A 19,795-nucleotide genomic window follows, 5' to 3' on the forward strand; every position below is an offset into this window, starting at 1 on the left:
TCCTTCATTCTGTGCTGAGATAAACATAAGAATTCCATAAGGTACCGGGTAGATAAATCTACATCTAGGTTATTTTATTCATTAGCTATATCACATATATTTAAAGGTACGATGGAATAAACAGGCTATAATACAGGCTTAGAGATTATAAATTTTTTGAGCATAAGTCTAAGACATTTTATATTTTGATAAGTCCCCCAGGATACCTAATAAACTTAATAAGATTGAATGCTATAAAGAAAACCTTAACTATAGTTCTAAGACTCACCCCCAGCAAAGAAAAACAAAAATCAGTCTCTTAGGGTTTGTGATAGCTATTAACTAATTTGCATACCGCGGAAGACAATGCTTTATGTACACCAAGAAAAAGCATAAAATCACTGGTAACAATGTCAAATATATGCATACACGAACACAATCCAACAAAACTCTTAATTGTTCAGTTGTTTCTTTTATCATGGACAGTGGTAGCAAACCGTCTTCCGTACTTCACTTCTGAAAAGTCACCCATGTACAAAAGAAAACCCACCTACAAAATAAAAAGCACGCATCTTTATTTTCTAATATTTTTATTATAGATTTTTAAGATATGTATTTATTTTCATATTATCAGCTTAAAGAAAATAAGTCACACAAGAACAAGCTTTTGTATGCCTGCCAAGGTAAATTGTTCTATTTTAAATTTATCAAGTTATAAATAAACCACATAATATGCTTATGTGAACCAAACCACAGCATAATCTGAGTGCATCTGAAAGGCGCAGAGTACTCTCATTGTTTCAGTGAGAAAAAAGAGGAGTGTTACTTAGAAGTAAAAGCCTGGCCCTGTAGCTATCCATTATTCAAAAATAATACGGCATGAATTATTCACTGATTATAAAGCAAAATACATTGTTAAAAAGCAAAGGTGACTAAAATAAACATGTGTTCCTGGACCTTTCATTTAATATCAAGCATGTCAGAATAACTGGAGGCAAATAAGCAAAACCAGACCCACATAAGGGAGAACCAAGCTGCCCCAAAGCAGTGCAGCTGGAGAGGCAACATTATAGCTCATTTCTAAGGAGACTGGAATTCCCACCACTAATATCACAAATTTGGATAAAGATGCTCTACTCCATAAAAAGCATATTAAAATGAAAATATGCCACCTTGATAAGACAAGGTACAAGGCAACTTGACAATGAGTTATTTTAAGTCAGTGGCTCAAAATAGAACCTGGGTCTCCAAGCTTCTGTTAGGACAGTTTTTTTTTTTTTTATTAAAATACTGATTAATGAGAGAAAAGGGGATTTTTAAAAGCCGGAGCACAGCAGGTAAAAGTAGAGACTCGGGAGAGCCAAAGAGTGCACGGGACATGTGGAACAGGAGAAGGGAAATCAGAGTGGTAGAGGGATAATGGGAAAGAAGAATGGTCTGAAGGCCACTTCTCTAAGGGTTAGCCCAGCAAATAAGGATGTTAAAAAGTAGTACTTGAATGTGAGCCTAGAAAAGTTCTAATCAGGTGATCAAATGATCCCTCTCTCCTTGCCTGTCTTCTCTTAGAGTTAGCAGGCGTTGTTTTGACATTTTTGTCCCTATACCTTTGAATAAATTAGAATCTACAGGTATATATATTTTTAAATTTTAGTCTTTATTGTTGTAATGCCTTTAACAGTTCTACTTTACAGTGATATTAAGCGACCCTTGATTAGAACACAGAAGATATGGGACTTTAGCAATAACACACAGACTCGAGAAAACAGAATAGAATGTAGTACAGCATTCTTAAATCATATTTTTAAACTTTCAGGGGAAAAAGAAGTCAGTATATCAGCTTTTAAATAAGGATAGGTGTGAGGGGGGTAGAATGATGACTTGTTCAAGATTTGAAACCTCTGTAAGAACATCTATCATATGTGATGACATGGGTATCTTTCCAGGACACAAAGATCCAACACATGAATACTGTACTTCCATGTCCCTGTGCCTAATTAAAAAGTTGGTAGAGGGAGTTTGGGAGGAATTATTTGAAGCTTAATATTGTCCAAATTCACTGTTTTAGTTCTAGTCATGTGCTTTCAATGAGGAGAACTGAAAAGAGTCAGGTTTCAATTTATTTTGTTCATATTTTTCATATTAGGATAAGCCAAACAGCATATCTAAATGCACTCAGTATCTGGTTCTATCGTCAGTATATCAGCAACATCATTTAAGTCAGTTTAAATATAATTAGAACAAATCTAAAGAAATCCCCTATTAAGAAAATATACAAAACTATAGTATATCCTTTGTAAAAATGACATTTTTTCAAAGAGCATCCATTAAAAAAAGGCACACTAGAAGTATAGTTTCAAATAAGCTAATTTATACCTTAAAATTGTTTAATGTCTAAGCCACTAGACATAAATTGGACCAAAACTGAGGAAGCAAAACTACCTACTGTATAAATTGTCATACTTGGATGGTTTCAAAACTGAAAACAAAACAAATTTCTAAAAAAAAAAAAAAAGTGAAACTGTGATTTTTGTTTCTCAGACTCACAGAGATGGCCGATCATATGCAGATAGAATATATCGGCGCTTTTGCAAATAACCCACCATTTCTCGTGTAGAATTATTGTGTGTGCTGGTGTTTTTGTAGATCACATGCCTCAGTTTTCCAATATGGAACTGCCTCCTCTGGGTCATATTGGGACGGCTCTGTTTTAACAATCAGCAACTGAAGAATGTCAAGAACCGTTCCCATCAGTACTTGATCAGACCAGTCAATATGGCATAAAATACACTTTGTTAAAGGAGTCAGTACCTCTGGTTTACACTGTTCTGTTAAAAGGCACGACAAATGTTTTAACAAAGCTAAATAATGATTACAACCATTCTGTAATCAGATGTTGAGACTCGCATGACATGATGTTAGAGGAAAATATGGACAAAAATCCTTGGAGCAGTATGTTTTTTAAAAGGTTTTAAGTCTGCTTATAGTGCTCAGACCGATCATATACACTTGGTTAAATTCATTTGTTTTATATATTCATCTACACTGCCTCATTCCTAAAAAGGCTTGAGGTTTGTGCATGTGGTTTGAAAACAAAAACAAAAAAAAGCATAAATATGCCTAGTATTATACCCAGAAGATGCTTTTGTTATTCATTCATAGGTAATACTTTGGCCCCATGTGCATTGATGTAGGTGAGAAGGATTTTGGCTCTCTGTTCTATTACATCGATGAGTTTTTCAATTCCTTGTCTACCGCCTTGACTCTCCCAATAAACTTTATCAAGAAACAGGGACTGAAGGAGTTTCTGCCGTAAGTGCTGGCTCTTCAAAACAGAAACTGCAGATTCGGGAAACCTGAGAAGATAAAATGATATTTCATTCTTAGTAATTGCTTAGAAATATTATGCCTTACCCAATTGCTCTGCCCTTCATTAATCTGGCACAAATCACACTATCAAATAGTACCTGGAGAATGAAAACATTTTTGTCACTGTCAAGCCTGTCAAGCTGACACTTCTCTTAACAATAATATACTAGAAGAATATGTCTCAAGGGACCTGAATTTTCTACGTTGAATTTTCCATTGAGAACTTGACATGCTAACATCTTATTTAAAGTCATTACTGTAGGCAAAGAGAGGCATAGAATTAAAAAGAGTTCTGTTAGCCTGGCAAAAATACTTTCCTCAATCTTCAGCTCCATTTCACCCATAGAAACCACTTCAATCTGTCAAGTTAGAATAGTATCCTCATAAGTGTCAACGTGGGGTTTTATGCAAGAAAATATGAGAAGCAAATTGCTGATAAATGCATGACTGATTTTAATGTGAAATAATCCAAAATGTAGGTAGTAAAAAGAGAAAGGAATCATTCCATGACGCCCAATTAAATAAGGAATTGCTCCTGATTCAGACTACACTTCAGGAATTTTGAGAATCTGGGAGCACTTTACTGAACTGGAATACTAAATTGTTTTCAAATCAATTTACCAAAACTCAAGTTTTAGAGCCAGCATTCCACAGTGAACCTTCTTTGGAAAACCTGAGGCCAATTTGGAAAGGTCCTTGTTGAACGACCTTAAGAGAGTGCTTTGGGCTGCCTGTTCTCCATTTAGAAAGTGAAAACCAAGCACATACACTATCTGATGACCTCTGTCAAGTTTCTGGTTCAAAGTCTTAAGGAATGTCTTGCTGAATCTCCAACTGGCCCCATCCAGCTTTCATTGAAATACTGATGGAAGCACAGTACAGCTACTGGGGTTACGTGGTATATTTCATGTAAACGTAATTGCTCCTTAAAAGCTAAAATAAGAACATATCCTGGGGACGCCTGGGTGGCTCAGCGGTTGGGCGCCTCCGTTCAGCTCAGGTTGTGATCCTGGGGTCCTGGGATCGAGTCCCACATCGGGCTCCCCGCAGGGAGCCTGCTTCTCCCTCTGCCTGTGTCTCTGCCTCTGTGTGTGTGTGTGTATGTGTGTGTGTGTGTCTCATGAATAAATAAGTAACGCCTTAAAAAAGAAAAAAGAACATATCCTTGTTTGAGGAATACAATTTGCCTAAAGTTTCAAGCCTCCTAAACGCCTTTTCCAAATTCCAATGGAGTGAACTAAGGATGGCATTCAGGGGGCATAAATGCTGGGCATCCAGGTCCAGATGCTGCAGAAAGACCAAAGGCCACAGAGCTGGACGTGCTTAATGAGTCTGAGTAAGCGTGGAATTAAATAATACTGATAAGATGCCCTGAGCTCCCTGAAGACATGTACTATATAATTTAGTGGCCATAGTATTAATTAAGTAAGCATTTTTGCTCTATGAAATATTAATAATCCATGATTTATAAATTCTATGACCCTTCAACTAATTTCACTGTGGCAAAATGTACGAGATGAGACGGTGAAAACCATGGATCTCTTTAGCGACTAATCCTTTTCATAAGGAAAATCAAAAAAAATTACCTGTATGTGCATTACATTAACAGGAATATTCTATGCATAAATCTGGGCTAGCAAATCATCATTTTTACTTTTTTTTTTTAAAAAAGATTTTATTTATTCATGAGAGACACATAGAGAGAGAGAGAGGCAGAGACACAGGCAGAGGGGAGAAGCAAGCTCCACGCAGGGAGCCCAATGAGGGACTCGATCCTGGGTCTCCAGGATCACGCCCTGGGCCAAAGGCAGATGCCAAACTGCTGAGCCACCCAGGAATCCCCTCATTTTTGCTTTTCAATGCATGACTTACTTATTCAAAAAAAAATTTAACTTCAAACTCATTACTCCTCAAATTTCATTGGAAGTTAACTTCTTTGGAAGCATAAATAAGACCGTATTCATATTAATATGAATGTATAGAATGGCTGGACCATATTCTCAGGTACTCCTAATTCCAAAAGAAAATTTAGAGATTTAAGAAGACCCCATAATATCAGTAAGAGATGCCTTTGGCAAATTTTTCCTTTTTTTTTTTTTTTTGGCAAATTTTTCTACACATAGAATTTCTGTAGTTTAGTCACTTTAAAGAATCTGTCATATAGTCTACCTTCAATCCACAAAGAGATGTGAGAATGAGTATGCAAGATGCGGCAAGAACTCATGAAATTGGGGCTCATGAAACTTTCATGGGAGCAGTATTGTTTCTAGTCCTGAAAGTACATAAAATCCACATTACCTGATTCAGAGAACTAGGAAGAACTAATGAAACATGCTTCAGAGTGTTGTTAATAAGAGCAACAGCATAAACAAACAAGTCACTGCAGAAGAAATGACTGGACCTGGATTTGGAAGACTGGGGTTCTACTCTCAATTTTAGACTCATTCACGTGCTCTCCAGCAGTCACTTAGCTACACCAAGCTGGTTAACTCTTTCACTAATGCTCCCCTCTATTTGCAAGTCTCAGACATACCCTAATGTCTTGGTCACTGATTTCTGACAAGGTAGGAAGGCTATGTAGGGCGGCTATGAGCTGGGGGGCCTGAAATCTGCACTCAATCCCTGTAGCTAAAGTTGAATGGCCCAGACTCTACAGCGGGTTCCTGCCATTATTAAAAGAATCTGTTTCCTTTATTTCCAAATAGATAAGCTCAAGATACTTTCCCCCATAGTCTATGTCTACCGGAAAGATTTCCAAAAGTTCAAAAACCCTCCTACCTGAATTCAAAAAGCCACTGTCTCCAGCAGATTAGCTCTAATTTCCCACTGCATTCAGAAGTCTCTTGAGTGTATTATGCCTTTGATTATGCCTTTGGACATCCCCCCAGTCAACATCTGCATGCCTGTTCTTCCCTCTGCCCCATGCCCTGGTAACGGAGTTTCTGCTACCCACTCATCCGTGCTTTGCCGGTTCCTATCCCAGAGGTCCCTGCATGCTTCCAACCTTACCCAGGCGGATGTTCACAATGAGGCCCAACCAACACAACAGATGTGAAATGTAGTGGGAGTTTTGTAGGTTGCATGGGTTAGTGATAGTGACACTGAGGCCGCAGTCTTGTTCTGTTCGGTTTAGGTCTGTTTCCCATTTCTGGGCCTCCAGTCCCCAATTCCACATCCACAGTTCCATTCAAGGGTCAGATCAGTCACACATAGCATTTGGGTTTTCTTAAAACCTTACTACTTATTTAATCGAAAAGTGATGTCCCACAGATGTTACATCATAAAACTTACTCTTTAATGCCTTCTAACAATTTGAAGTTTAAGTTATCCTCACTCCTGTCAAAAAAACCCTTGTTGTCTATGAAGACCAAATGCCTTGGGTCATGCTTTCGCTGGATAATGTGTGCCAGAGCCACAGAATCTTGGTCGTCACATTTTGGCCTCAGTCCATTCTGTACACAGGCATCTTCCTTTCGAGGTCGGAATCCACAGCAATTTGTATCTAAGCGATTATAAATCTGAAAATGGAAAACGAAAACAAAATCCAAGATGCTGAGTAAAAACAAAACTTGGGAAAGTTAGATTTCTGAAGAATTAGTGCTTTCTAAATAGCTGCCTTGCCAGAATCTAATAGAGCCAGGCTCATTTAATTAAAGGCAACTGTCAGAGTAAGTCCAAGGTTCATATCCTTCTGACTAAGCCATGGTTAAAAGCATTTCCAGCTTCTAACAGCTCCAAAGTCAGATCATCCAAGTTAGACATCTCCACCCTTAATATTCAAAGTTCCCACTGACATCATATGCAGACGCATGGCCAGAAGAATCTCTGACTCTACTGATGACAGAAGATAGAAACCACTGCCTTTTTACATAGCTAAAGGCTATATAGCTTGTTCTCTTTCTCGAGTTGGGTTATAGAAAACCTGTGCTATCTCAGTGGCTCTAAAAATTTACTGCATCCTCTGACCTCTCTGGACTTTAGAATTACACTATCTAACCTGAAATAAATAACATAGAACGAATCTTTTGAAAAGATGTGACATTCAGCAATGATAACAAAAAGCACTACCCATATGGGGCCCACAGCTAGATTCTAAATAAGTGAGCACCATGAATAAAATTATTGGGTCCAGTGGGGTTTATTATGGGGATAGGGTTTCTATCCAATAGAAGAGGTAAGCAGATCAATTAGAAAAGGATAATTGTGTCATCTCCATTTCTTTTGGGCAGGAAAGAAATAATATTTATTAATTGGGATAAATTAAAGTCTCAGCTTAGGAATTAGATAAATTTCAAGTCAAATCTCTGTTCTCTCACTTAGCTCTATGACCTTGTGTAGGGTCCTTTACATCACCTACTCTCAATTTAATTGGCTGTATAATGGGAATGATACTATGGCACTGTGCCTTGTACAGTTAGTGGGAATTTAGTTAGCTGGAGGGATCACCACCCACAGCTGTGATCCAGGCATCTAGAAGATACTAAAAAAAAAAAAAAAAAAAAAAAAGTGAAAATAGCTATTATTATTGAGACACACACATATATACTATATGAAGTGATTTACCTAGAAACTATATGTTGGCAAATTGAATTTAAATTAAAAATTCTATCTCATTGTAGAAAATTTCTAAAAATTTCTAAAAATTTCTATCTCATTGTAGAAAAAAAAAGAGAGAGAAAGAAAGGAAGAAGCTTCCAAGACAAAAGGCAATTTCTCCATATTAATGAAGAAATATTGAGCCTCAGGGAGGTTAAATAATCCACTCTAGGTAGCACATAACTAAGTAGCAAAGTTAAGATTTAGACACAGCTATATTTGTCTCCAAAATTTCATGATTCTCCACCCAGTACATCATGTCAAATAGTTTAAGGCTAATCAAAGAGTACACATTCACTCATGATTCAAAAGATGGCTGGACCCGACACTTTGGCAGTAAATTCCCATCCTTTCTCTTCCCCTGTTTCTGCAGATCCTGTGGGGCTGGCCACTCTAAGAGGCCAATTGCTCAGAAAGGAATGCAGAAAGAGCAGTACTGAAATTTAGCCTCCTTGGAAATGACCACCCATTCATTCATTTATTCACCCAACAAATGTTTATTGAACATCTACCACCTGTCAGTGAGCTGGGCACAAAAAAAAAAAAAAAAAAATGTTGCCCATGGTCAGCACCTCCCCACCAAGACTACTCCCAGAGGAAAATGAAGTGGTCATTTAATGTTGCCTCACTACCACAGCAAACCTTAAGAACTGCACAAATGACCGTCCTCTCTGTCTTCTGCACAAAAGTGAACTTTGTATCAACCAGCGTATTTTGAGAAACAGGGATTGTAAAAGAAGTCAGCCTAAACCAATCTTCTATGTCATTTATGTAAAACCAGTCACATGGGACAAGGGTGGTCAGTGAGCCAAGAAACATTTGGATAATGCAGAGGGTACATTGCTGATCTACAAGCAACGTACAGATAAAGGGAGGCCTCTCTTGGGATTGGTTCCAGGCAGCTGATCCATGGGGCTATAAGTCTAAGCAATGATTTATCCAAAAGGTCACATAGGCTGATTGCAGAGAACAGTAAATTCCCACTTCTGGTTAAAGCGTCTCTGTCTGATATGAGGACAGGGGTCGCCCAAAGGTGAGCAAGAGTGTCCCCAAGCGAATCACTATAGGTTAAATGAAAAAAAAGCACAAATTAGAAAGTATTAGAAAAATTTATGGAGCCCTTTCTCTTTAAACAATTTGGTTCATTTTGTGTAGTATCCTGACTGCCTTTGAATATAGGAGAAATCAAGTGACATAAAGAGATTGCATCTGATTAGCAATCATTTAAGTTAAGATCAGAGAGTCGGAGAGGACATGAAAAATAACCCTTCTAGAAGCTGCTTCTCCGTCTTCTCCGTTATATACATTAGCTAATAATTCTCAAAGACTCTCTATACCTTTGCTCCATCACCATCGTATGTTTATATCCAGTTATAATGACATTATATATGGGGGAAAAACTAAATACTGCTTAATTTTAACCGCAATATTTAAGGTCTGTTATGTTGGATAAATGGTTTAGAACTTAAGTTTTATGCGCCAAAACTTAGCCCTTAAGGGCACTGGGTGGCTCAGTCTGCTAAGGGTCTGCCTTGGGCTCAAGTCACAATCCCAGGGTTCTGGGATTGAGCCCCGCATCCGGGCTCCCTGATCAGCAGAGAGTTTACTTCTCCCTCTCCTTCTGCTCCTCCCCCTGCTTTTGCTTTCTCTCTTTCTCTCTCTCTCTCATTCTCTCACTATATCTCTCTCAAATAAATAAAATCTTTAAAAATAAATAAATAAAATGAAATTTAGCCCTTAAACTGCTTAATAATGGTACCCAGAACCCTGAACATTTTTCTTCATTGTTAATTTCATATCAGTGAAGAAACGATGAAGACATAGAGCCACATTTCTGTTGTTTCTACAGCAAAGCCATCAGTAGCAAATATATTGTTAAATAATAATAAGCGCCTTAGAGTTTAGACCCCAACTTTCAGTATTTCTATAAATATTACACTCTTCTATTTTTAAACTACAAGAAAACATTAAAAGTTAGAGGTGGAAAAGACCGATTTAGGTCATTTTTTATTGCCTTCCCAGCCTAGATTGTTTCCTACAGTGTATTTTTAAAGTGCTTTGTCTGATCTAATTTTGAATCACTCAACAGTCTGTGATGATTTCACCACTTCCCCGACAGACTGTTGTGCCATTCAAGTCTAACAGACCTTATTATTAAAAACGGGTGTGTGTGTTCAGCTCAACTCTTCTTCTAGAAAATGTTCACCCTTCCTTTTATTCAGATCTACACATAAAGTTGGTGGGTATGTTAACACACATTGAGTGTGTGTGTGTGTGTGTGTGTGTATACACCTACAAATATAGAATTAGATTTTAAGGCCTCAAATAATCTGGGTTTCACTTCATTTTTCTTATCCTCTAACTACAGTAAATTATGTCTTTGTATTATTGTCCTCGTCTAGCAAGGGCCTAAGTAGCTCTTAAATCTTGTTCCCTAGCTCTTCTCAGAATTTTTAGAGTCTTCTTTTTGAATTCACATTCACTATACCAAAAATAATTTGACCACAAAACCATAATCCACTCCCTTAAATTCAATGCCATGTTGCTTGGCATTTAATTTAGTTATATGTTGAATACATTTCTGCTTACTTCCAAGAGAGTCTACCTATTTTTTTAAAGCCTAATAAAGCATATCCTCAATAGCTATGAATCCGTAATATGGTGTTAATATATTTTTTGGCGCACACATTAAAATAATCATTCCATTTAACTACCACATAATCAAACACTGTAATTCACATCCACAAGTCTATGTCCTTAGAAAATTATCCTACAAAGAAGACTCATTGGGGGTAAATTTTATCAGGCTAGTGACTGTGAGTATTGATCATCATTAATGCAACTTGTTCAAATTCACAACCTCTCACTTTTTAAAACAAGGAAAATCTTTTATAGAATCGATCTTCTGAATCTGAAGATTACTACCAACCATCATTTTCCATAAAATTAATCTTTCCTCTTTTAGGAAAATATATCTTTTCAATGTTTACCTAACTAAAATTATACTCAGAAAAATCCAGGTGTCCCAGCCAATTTTTTTGTTGTTGGTGTCATGGGGATATTTTTAGATATACTGCTTTCTTCTAAAGTTCCTTTTTTTAAATTCCATTTTCCTTTTAGGAGTGTTACTTTTGCCTGAATGAAAAAATTATCATATGAGTGACTCAGTTATGTTTACAGAACCTAAGCAAGTAGGCCTCTGCTGCACTGACCAGCTCCCCAAAGCCCCATAGGAATCTATAGAAACCCAATGACGTTCCACTCTTGCACAACGCCTATTCTAGATGTGTCTTCAAAAAGTGGGTCTATCAAAGGACAAACATTATATGGTCTCATTCATTTGGGGAATATAAATAATAGTGAAAGGTAATAAAGGGGAAGGGAGAAGAAATGGGTAGGAAATATCAGAAAGGGAGACAGAACATGGAAGACTCCTAACTCTGGGAAATGAACTAGAGGTGGTGGAAGGGGAGGAGGGCGGGGGGTGGGCGTGACTGGGTGACGGGCACTGAGGGGGGCACTTGACGGGATGAGCACTGGGTGTTATTCTGTATGTTGGCAAATTGAACACTAATAAAAAATAAACTTATTATTAAAAAATAATAAATAAATAACAAAAAAGTGGGTCTATCAAAGCAACGGCTTCATAGCTTCTTTTTCCTCAAAACAATGGGATTGAATGACTAATTTCAAGCAATATCTGAACAAATGCAAAAAAAAATATTCTAAAAGTGCTGCTAATATTAATGAAAAACATAAGAGCAATCATTTACCGAGTGTTTAGTATGTGTCAGGAACTGTAAACTTAATGCTTTATACGTATTGTTGCTTCTAATCCTCAAAGCAACCTGAAGAGATCGGTGCTACCAACAGTCCCATTTGATAAGAAAAGCAAGTGAGGCACAAAGAGACTCGTTGACTGACCCAAGGTCCATCACTTCATAAATGAAAGAACTCAGGATTCTAACCCAAATATTCATGCCCTTCCCCATCCTGATTGTATCTCTCATATGTAGCCCAGGTGGTAGTGAAGAAAAAAAAAAAAAAAGCAAGTGCATTTGTATAGAATATTAAATGTCACTACATTTAATAAATGCTGGTTATAAGGTTTCAGCAGAAATAACAAAAAAAAATGCAGTGTAGGAGTTCAGATAAAAACTCATGAAGGAGAGGATATTATGGTTGTATTTTGAGAGACAGGGAGTATTTGCTAAAAAATAGGCAAAGGCATGAAGGTAGGAAATCAAAAGACATTTTTAGAAGAACTGAGAGTACGTTAGACCAGTAGTTCTCAGACTATCTGTAGTGAAAGACCAGGTAGTTTTATTGTTTCTCTCCCTCAGCCTCACAATTCATATGGATTGTTATTTGTTAAATAATAATGATAATAATTTATCACTGGAGAAATAAAATTTAAAAAAATACAAAATACCAACCAAACATTTGTTAGAATCAACAGATGAAATTCCTCTACCACATTTCTATCAAAGTTTCTAAGTGCTTGCTTGTAATTTTTGTACTTGTCATGGACTAGTAAACCAGCAGAGACCTTGAGTTCCACTTTGAGTAGGACGGTGCGGGCCTGAGCTGTCGAGGGTAAGGGGAACGTGAAGGTAGGTAGCAGAGCAAAAGATGGATAAGAGTATTTTTATTGCGCCTTTAGGGGAAAGCCAAAAAATCTGATGTGCCTTCAGGTCTCACTATATTTTCTCAAGTTGAGCTGGAAGAAAGGTAAAGGCAAGGGAGCAGCACATCAAGGGAAAATGTTAAAAAAAGAAAAGAAAACTAAAGGGAATCAGGACCTCTCTTGGAAGCTGAAGACAGAATAAAATAAAGATGTTCTTCCTCACATAGATTAGAAATATCTGGGGCACCTGGGTGACTCAGTAAGTTAAGCATCTGCCTTCACCTCAGGTCATGATCTCAGAGTCCCACCTCGGGCTCTCTGCTCAGTGGGGAGCCTGCTTCTCCCTCACCCATTCCCCTTTCTTGTGCTCTCTCTCTCTGTGTCAAATAAATAAATAAAATCTTAAAAAAAAAAAGAAATTCCCCTAATCCAAATATTTTTTTTCATTCGACTCTTTTAGTTAAATTATGTGACCCTGTAAATTTTTCTACCGCAGTTTCTGTACATTTCTTTAAGGGACTCAGTGAGTGTATGTGTGTATGTACGTGTGTGTTTCTGGTTGCTGAGTCAATACTTAAGATCCCATCATCTCTTTTCAAGTTATTTGTTTTTAACCACTTAAAAATTGCACCTTTACAAAGAAAACTGTCTTTTTTTTAGAGAGGAAGCTTAAATAATGCAATAAGATGTGTAATAAAGTGGACTTTAACAATTTACCATAGTAACTCATCCAATACCCGGCACCTACTAGGCACTCGATAGTGTGTATTATAAAAAGAACTGTCGAGAGTTAGGAAGAATCAAATACAAAATAATGGTGACATAGGAAGACATGGGTCTTTTTAAAGTAGCCTCTACTGGATAGAGGGGGGAAAATGGGAAGGGAGAAAAAAAAAAAAATGGAACTGCCTGTGCTTGTCATTTTCTCTCAGTTGGCTCCTTTATTTGGGTTGAGTCCCACTAACCATGGACCAAAAACTGTTCTATCCCACAGAGAGTCTGCCATAATACCTTACGGGTAATAGGCACTTGAGAAAGACATTACAATCAGATGGGACAGAAATAGCAATAGGGTATCCTTTTCTATAATTAGCAGTTTTCTACAAGATTTCTTTGACTTTCATTTACCTCATTGGACATCTCATTTGTCTTAAGAAAACGTGTGGAGGGGAAAAAAAATTCTCATTTTCAACAATTATCTCATTTCAAAAAGGCAAAAAGACAGTGTGTATCATTACCATTATCAGCCCAACCCCAGGTACAAAGAAACACAAAAACATATAGATGCATTTATTAGCTAATGACTCACATTGGAAAATCCTTCTGTGTGAATTTGTCTTGATATGAACCAGTGTATGGTTGCCAGTGAAATTAGACGGATCCCTGTAGTCTACTGAACATTGTGAAGCTAGACCAGACTGTAGAGAAGACCAACCTCAAACAAATCTTACAGTCCCCACGGTACTTTTTAATACAGACTTAGTGTCTCACTGTGGGTACGCTACACAAGCAAAAGCAAAAGTGTTCTCACCAGCCTGCACCTGCATCACTCGGGAACTCTCACCTCATAAGATAATAGATTTCAAAAAAAAAAAGATAATAGATTCCATATTTGTTCTGTGCTGCCATGGCAACAGGTGCCTGTTAAATTACTATGCATATAAATGTGACCAGCAGAACATTTGATGAACGATGAGAAAGTAAAAATAGTTCACAATATATGCATCTAACAAAGCCATAGGCTCGTTTTTGCCTCTGCCTCTGTAAACAGCAGTCACTGTTCTACACTACCTAATCTGGAGAATTCCGCATTTAAAAACCCTTTCAATATGAACCAATTCAATGTAGAATCTCTAGTTTCTTCCATGTTACTGAGTCATAAGTAAAGACAGGACAATATTTCTTTATGTATAAGTAAGAGCTTATTTATTTATTTATTTATTTATTTATTTATTTATTTATTTATTTGTAAGAGCATTTTTAATGCGACAATGCATTTGAATCTATTTCTATGCATGCAATGTTGGGAATCCACATATTGTACCTCTGGATAAGAACCAGAAGTCAAGCATCATTCCGCCACATAAAGACTCTGGAGAGAGTCACCAGGCAAGTGATAATCTATTTTTAGAGAAAGAAAATTCACATCTGTAATTTGCACAAGCAGAGCTGCATGGAAATAGCCTCAGCCAAAGGCACACCCACTTTCCTCTAAAGATTTATAAAGAACACTCAGACTAAGAAAAACAAGAATTTTTACATTTCATAAAGTTTCGATTTATGGAATGGGTTTATGTTAAACAAAGAAAATTAAAACAAGAGTAATGTAAGTAAAATGTTTAAAAAGTGCCTTCTTTTGAGGAAATGAAACACCATTTTTAACAATTTAACATTAAATCAAGTTGTAAGCAAGCTTAAGATTACACATACTTACATCTGAGGGAACACTGTCACTGAAAACTTTCTTTGTTTGACTTGACTGTATTAACTTTTAGTGTTCTCATAAAATTTTTATCAATTTTATCTTCTCTTATAATGTATTTAATTATTAGGAAGTTGACAAAAACAAGATAATCTAAATGATGATGCGAAAACACAATTCTGATTACAGTAACAATGATTCTTTGCTTGACGTAACTTTAGTCAGGCTCCTGCACCTTTCTCCTAGACCTGTCTGTGCACTTCCATATACAATCCAGTTTTAGCAAGAACCTGTAAATCAGTTTAATCGGAGTCCCCCACCATTGATATCTGATCACTCTCGATATCTAATTGGGCTCCTCATCTTGCACCAGTCCCCCCAGGGCAATGTCTGATGGCCCTGGTCTATCTTCAGCAAGAATCTGGTTAGGCCAGTTAAGCCAGAACTTTTCTTACCCCTGGTGCTTCCTCTTCATAATTTGCCATCCACTGACTCCTCTCCTGCTCCTTGGCTGTACATTCACACTTGCCCATACTGTACTCAGGGTGGAGCCCAATCTCCTCACCAAAAAGTCCCATTACAGTTGTCCCCCTACCTAAAAGGATCATCCTGAATAAGGTCTTCTTTATTGTCTTTAACAAGCGTCACTGAACATTTTTTTTCTTTAACAATGATGAACACAATCTAATATAACATATTCAAAAGCTATTTGAACTCATATCTTTTGATGGAAATTGGTCCTCTTTATAAAAAGCCAATTCATTCTCTGTTTATTGAAAATAAACACTGCTTGAGAGTGGAATGGTGATTGCCAGGGGCTGGGAAGTGGGGAAATGAGGAGATGCTGGCCAGAAACTTGCAGAAAGAAAGAAACTTGCAGTTGCAAGATGGGTAAGTTCTGAGGATCAGATTATAATTAATTATACTGTATTGTATACTTTAAATTTCCTGAGATCGGTAAGCATTCTCTCGCACACACACGAAAAGTACCTATGTGAGGTGATAAATGTGTAAACTACCTTGATCATGGAATTTCACACTGTATGCGAACATCAAATCAACACATTATACACCTTAAGTATACACAGTTGTGTTTGTCAAGTATCCTTCAATAGGATAAAAAACAACTAAAAAAAAAATCTGCCTTACAAAATTAAATCTTTTTCTTTCGAAGATTATTGCTACATGTACTTACAGAAATCCCCATTTGAAGACAGATTTATCTTTATGCTCTCTGGGTTAGCAAATAGCTATAAAGTAAAGTCCTTTATTCAGCTTGGATACAAAAGTCCCGGGATACTGCTAAGCACTTTACATCACAAACTTTCCAATTATCAAGATAAGCCAAAAGGACACACATTTTTTTCCCACATTACAAATAAGAAAAAAGCTCAGAGATGGTAAGTAACTTGCCCAAGGAGACAAAACTAGTGTTATGATGTGAATCTCTACCAAGGAGACTAAACTAGTGTTATGATGTGAATCTCTACGGACGTCTGCCTCACTCACCACACTGTCTCCCAAGGTAGAAAAGACAAGCTTTTTACTTTTGTGGAGATTACAATCCGGCACTTCTAAGTGGGATTCACTGTGTAGCTTTCACATTGATCAAAAACACCATATTCTGCATAGTGCACATACTCAAAAATTGTTGAAAAAATGAAAGAATGAACGCTGGCTTCACTCATCTCACCTCTTCAAACCTATCTAATGCAGATAGCTAACTATGAAAAGACCTCTCATTAGGCCAGACCTCCATGTTTTCTTCTACCCATTTTCTTGTAAAAAGCTCAAAATCTTAAAATCAAAATCACAGAATCTTAGAATCACAGAAATGTAATTAATACCTTTGAAGTTATGAGCAACCATCCAAAGGAAAGTTTTTTTCAGAAAAACTACTCCAGGCCATGCTTCTCAAAGTTTTTTTAAGTACCTTTGACACATACAGTTATTGAAGACACCAAAAAGGATTACTTTATGTGGGCTATTTACCATATAGAAATGAAACCTGAAAAAATGATTTATGTATTAATTTATTTAAAAATAGCTGACATATCCGTTACATGTTAACGTATTTTTAAAGAAATTGCTATACTTTCTAACAAAATAATAAGAGAAATGAAATTGTTCTTCCAAGTAAAAATGATGTTTAATGAAAAAAGCAGCTAGTTCATCTCACAATCCAAACAACTGCATAAAGTTTTTTTCTAGACAACCACTGCTCTGTGGGAGGCATTAGAAGTGCTCTAGGCATTCTTCCTGGGTTATCACACAGAATTTTTATTTTTTAAAATATTTTTCTTTTAAAGATGTATTTATTTGAGAGAGGGAGAGAGAGAGAAAGAGAGAGAGAGAGAGAGAATGAGCTGGATGGGCAGGAGAGGGAGAGAGAATCTCAAGCAGACTCCATGCCAAGCTCAGAACCCAATGAAGAGTTTGATCTCATGACTCTGAGATCATGACTGAGCCAAAATCAAGAGTTGGATGCTTAACCGATGGGGCCACCCAGGTGCCCCTCAAATAGAATTTTTAAAAGGTGCATATTTACATGGAGGATTTAAGAAAGTTAATAGTTTCACTGCTTCGTCAAGGACATTCTTAAGTGAATCAGGCATTTTTTTTCGTGTATTTTTTTCTTGTGAGCACAGTGGCAATGAAGAGTAGGACAGCAGTTGGTATAATTCAGCGCCAGCTCTGATTCATGCTAAGGCACCACCAGATTCACCCATTACTGCAAACATCAACGTAGTGAAAAAAGCAAAAACCATCTTAACATTATTATGGAACTTGTATTGACCTCATGGACCCCCTGAAATGGCCACAAAAAAAGCCATTGTCTCAAACAATCCTATCAGTAACAAATTTTTGAAGCTCCATTTATCTCTTAGTTATCTATGTCCATTAAATAACAACTTGAATACGGCTGGCAAGAGTGTGGAACCAAAAGAATCTTTATGAACCAGCTCTCAACCCTCTCTGAGTCTACTGGATCAGGCAAGTTTTTAAAAATGCATCTTTTAAAAATAATTATACCAAAAAATAACTATATTGAGGCCCATGGGTATCTTTCTGGCCTCTCAGGTGTTCCCATGAATATACTATTGTATTAAGTTTTCAATGGTTTTTTATTTGCTTCCTGGTGGATTTATCCAGGCATGATGCTTAAACTTCCTATTTCCCCAGAACACAGCAGTTAAGTTTGGTTTTAAATTGTCTGTGGTTCAATGGCATAGGATTAGTGGGGAAGCCAATCCCACAGCTAGCTCAAACGATGCATTAAACAATCTTTGAATATCAAAAGGTTGTTATGGAATCACACAGGCTTCCTCAAATCCCTGATCTCTCCAGTCCAGCTATGTATACAACACGATTTAGGATTGAGACATAGTTACTATGCACTACTCCATTTCAGCACAGTCTATAAATCCCAGGGCAAGTGTTGAAATAAGCAAAAGCAGTATATCGTTAAATAACGTAACATGCTTTTGACTAATAATTAAATTAAAATTGACCCAGGAATGTTGAGTTGTTTGTCGCTCAGCAATATGAACTTTACGAATATAACTTATTTGACCAGACATTTTCCCCTTTGATTCAGACTGATAAAAGAGCAAAGACTATGTGAGCCAATTTCTGAGTCCACATTTTATGCAAATTAGGCTTTGCTATAATCAATGCCAGAAATCTCTGAGAATAAATGCTAGACGGTGGATGGAAAGAATATATAAAATTCTAAAAGCTTTTACGTTGAAAGCCAACATCTGAGGAGCTCATATGCTCCTGAACAGGAGAGAGATGCTTTGAGACACAGGGAAGTCTTCGCGAGAAGCGGACCAGGATCCAGCAAAACACATTCTTGTGGTAAAGGCCAATAAGCCATGCCTCTGTGATAAACCGGGGTCAGTATGGCTAGACAACTGTTTTTCTTCAAAGTTGCCTCCCTGAAAAACCAAATAAATAGCTTCCATGCTGTGAAGTGAGACAATGTAGTCTCCAAAAGCCAGGCCTCTACTAGAGCGATGATCTCAAAGCCCAAAACAGGGACTCATGGGCCAGTGCCTTTGTGTTTACTTTCTCAACCCTGTCATATTCCTGTAGAAAATTTTTAGCAGCAGACGTACATTCCACTTAAAGGCCATAAAAAGTGAAACTATTTGCCTTTTGAAGTGCTGGCCAATATAATTCTACTCTTGGTTTCCTAATCTGCCTGAGGTTTTGAGAATGCTTAACTGCTGAGGGGGCAGGTACAGTCTAGCAGGTCGGTTTTCTGCAGGTTTCACAAACTCCCTACATCAGACTCTCTTTGGAAGAGAGGATTCCGAAGGAGCCAGCATGTGTGAATGGGATGTTATTCCATGAATAGTCAAAGGGGAACTGGCTATGTGGCTTAGCCAAGAGGACATTTGGAAAGGAATCACACTGAGAAAGAAGAGCACAATAGTTCCCAGGCATAGAAATGACATTGTGTCAGATTCAGAGCCAAGTCACAAAATCTCAAATGATGACTGAGCCTCACAGGTTGATTAGGAATTGTCTAGACAGAACATAGAAATTCCTCGATTCAGGTTTGTTCAATTTGATTGAATCTCATGAGCAGTGTCCTGTACTCTTTGTAATTCCGGATTTTTGTTCATAAAGTAAAATAAAGAGTACTATGCTATGACAACAGGAAAAAGAACAAAGGGTTATAGAATAAACCATCTAAATACTACACCTATGAGGCCAAGCAAAGCCTTTCATATGATGTCAAAGTGGCCAGAAGCAGTAAATAAGTGCCCTAAGGGATTTGTTACATTAAGATGCTG

The 19,795-nt window shown here is 37.2% G+C and overlaps 1 protein-coding gene across 1 annotated transcript in view; it reads right to left on the reverse strand.

Moving 5' to 3' along the window:
* Window positions 1-552: 552 nt before the first annotated feature.
* The window catches only part of GASK1B (golgi associated kinase 1B), a 46,084-nt gene continuing 26,841 nt past the window's right edge, over window positions 553-19,795 (reverse strand). The window contains exons 3-4 of the mRNA XM_077846500.1: window positions 6,637-6,863; window positions 553-3,332 (exon numbers count right to left, since the gene is read on the reverse strand). Coding sequence (XP_077702626.1) covers window positions 3,125-3,332; window positions 6,637-6,863 — 435 coding nt within the window. The 3' untranslated portion in view covers window positions 553-3,124. The remainder of the gene's footprint in view (window positions 3,333-6,636; window positions 6,864-19,795) is intronic.

Source organism: Canis aureus, chromosome 13 (assembly GCF_053574225.1).
Source record: "Canis aureus isolate CA01 chromosome 13, VMU_Caureus_v.1.0, whole genome shotgun sequence".
Taxonomy (NCBI): domain Eukaryota; kingdom Metazoa; phylum Chordata; class Mammalia; order Carnivora; family Canidae; genus Canis; species Canis aureus.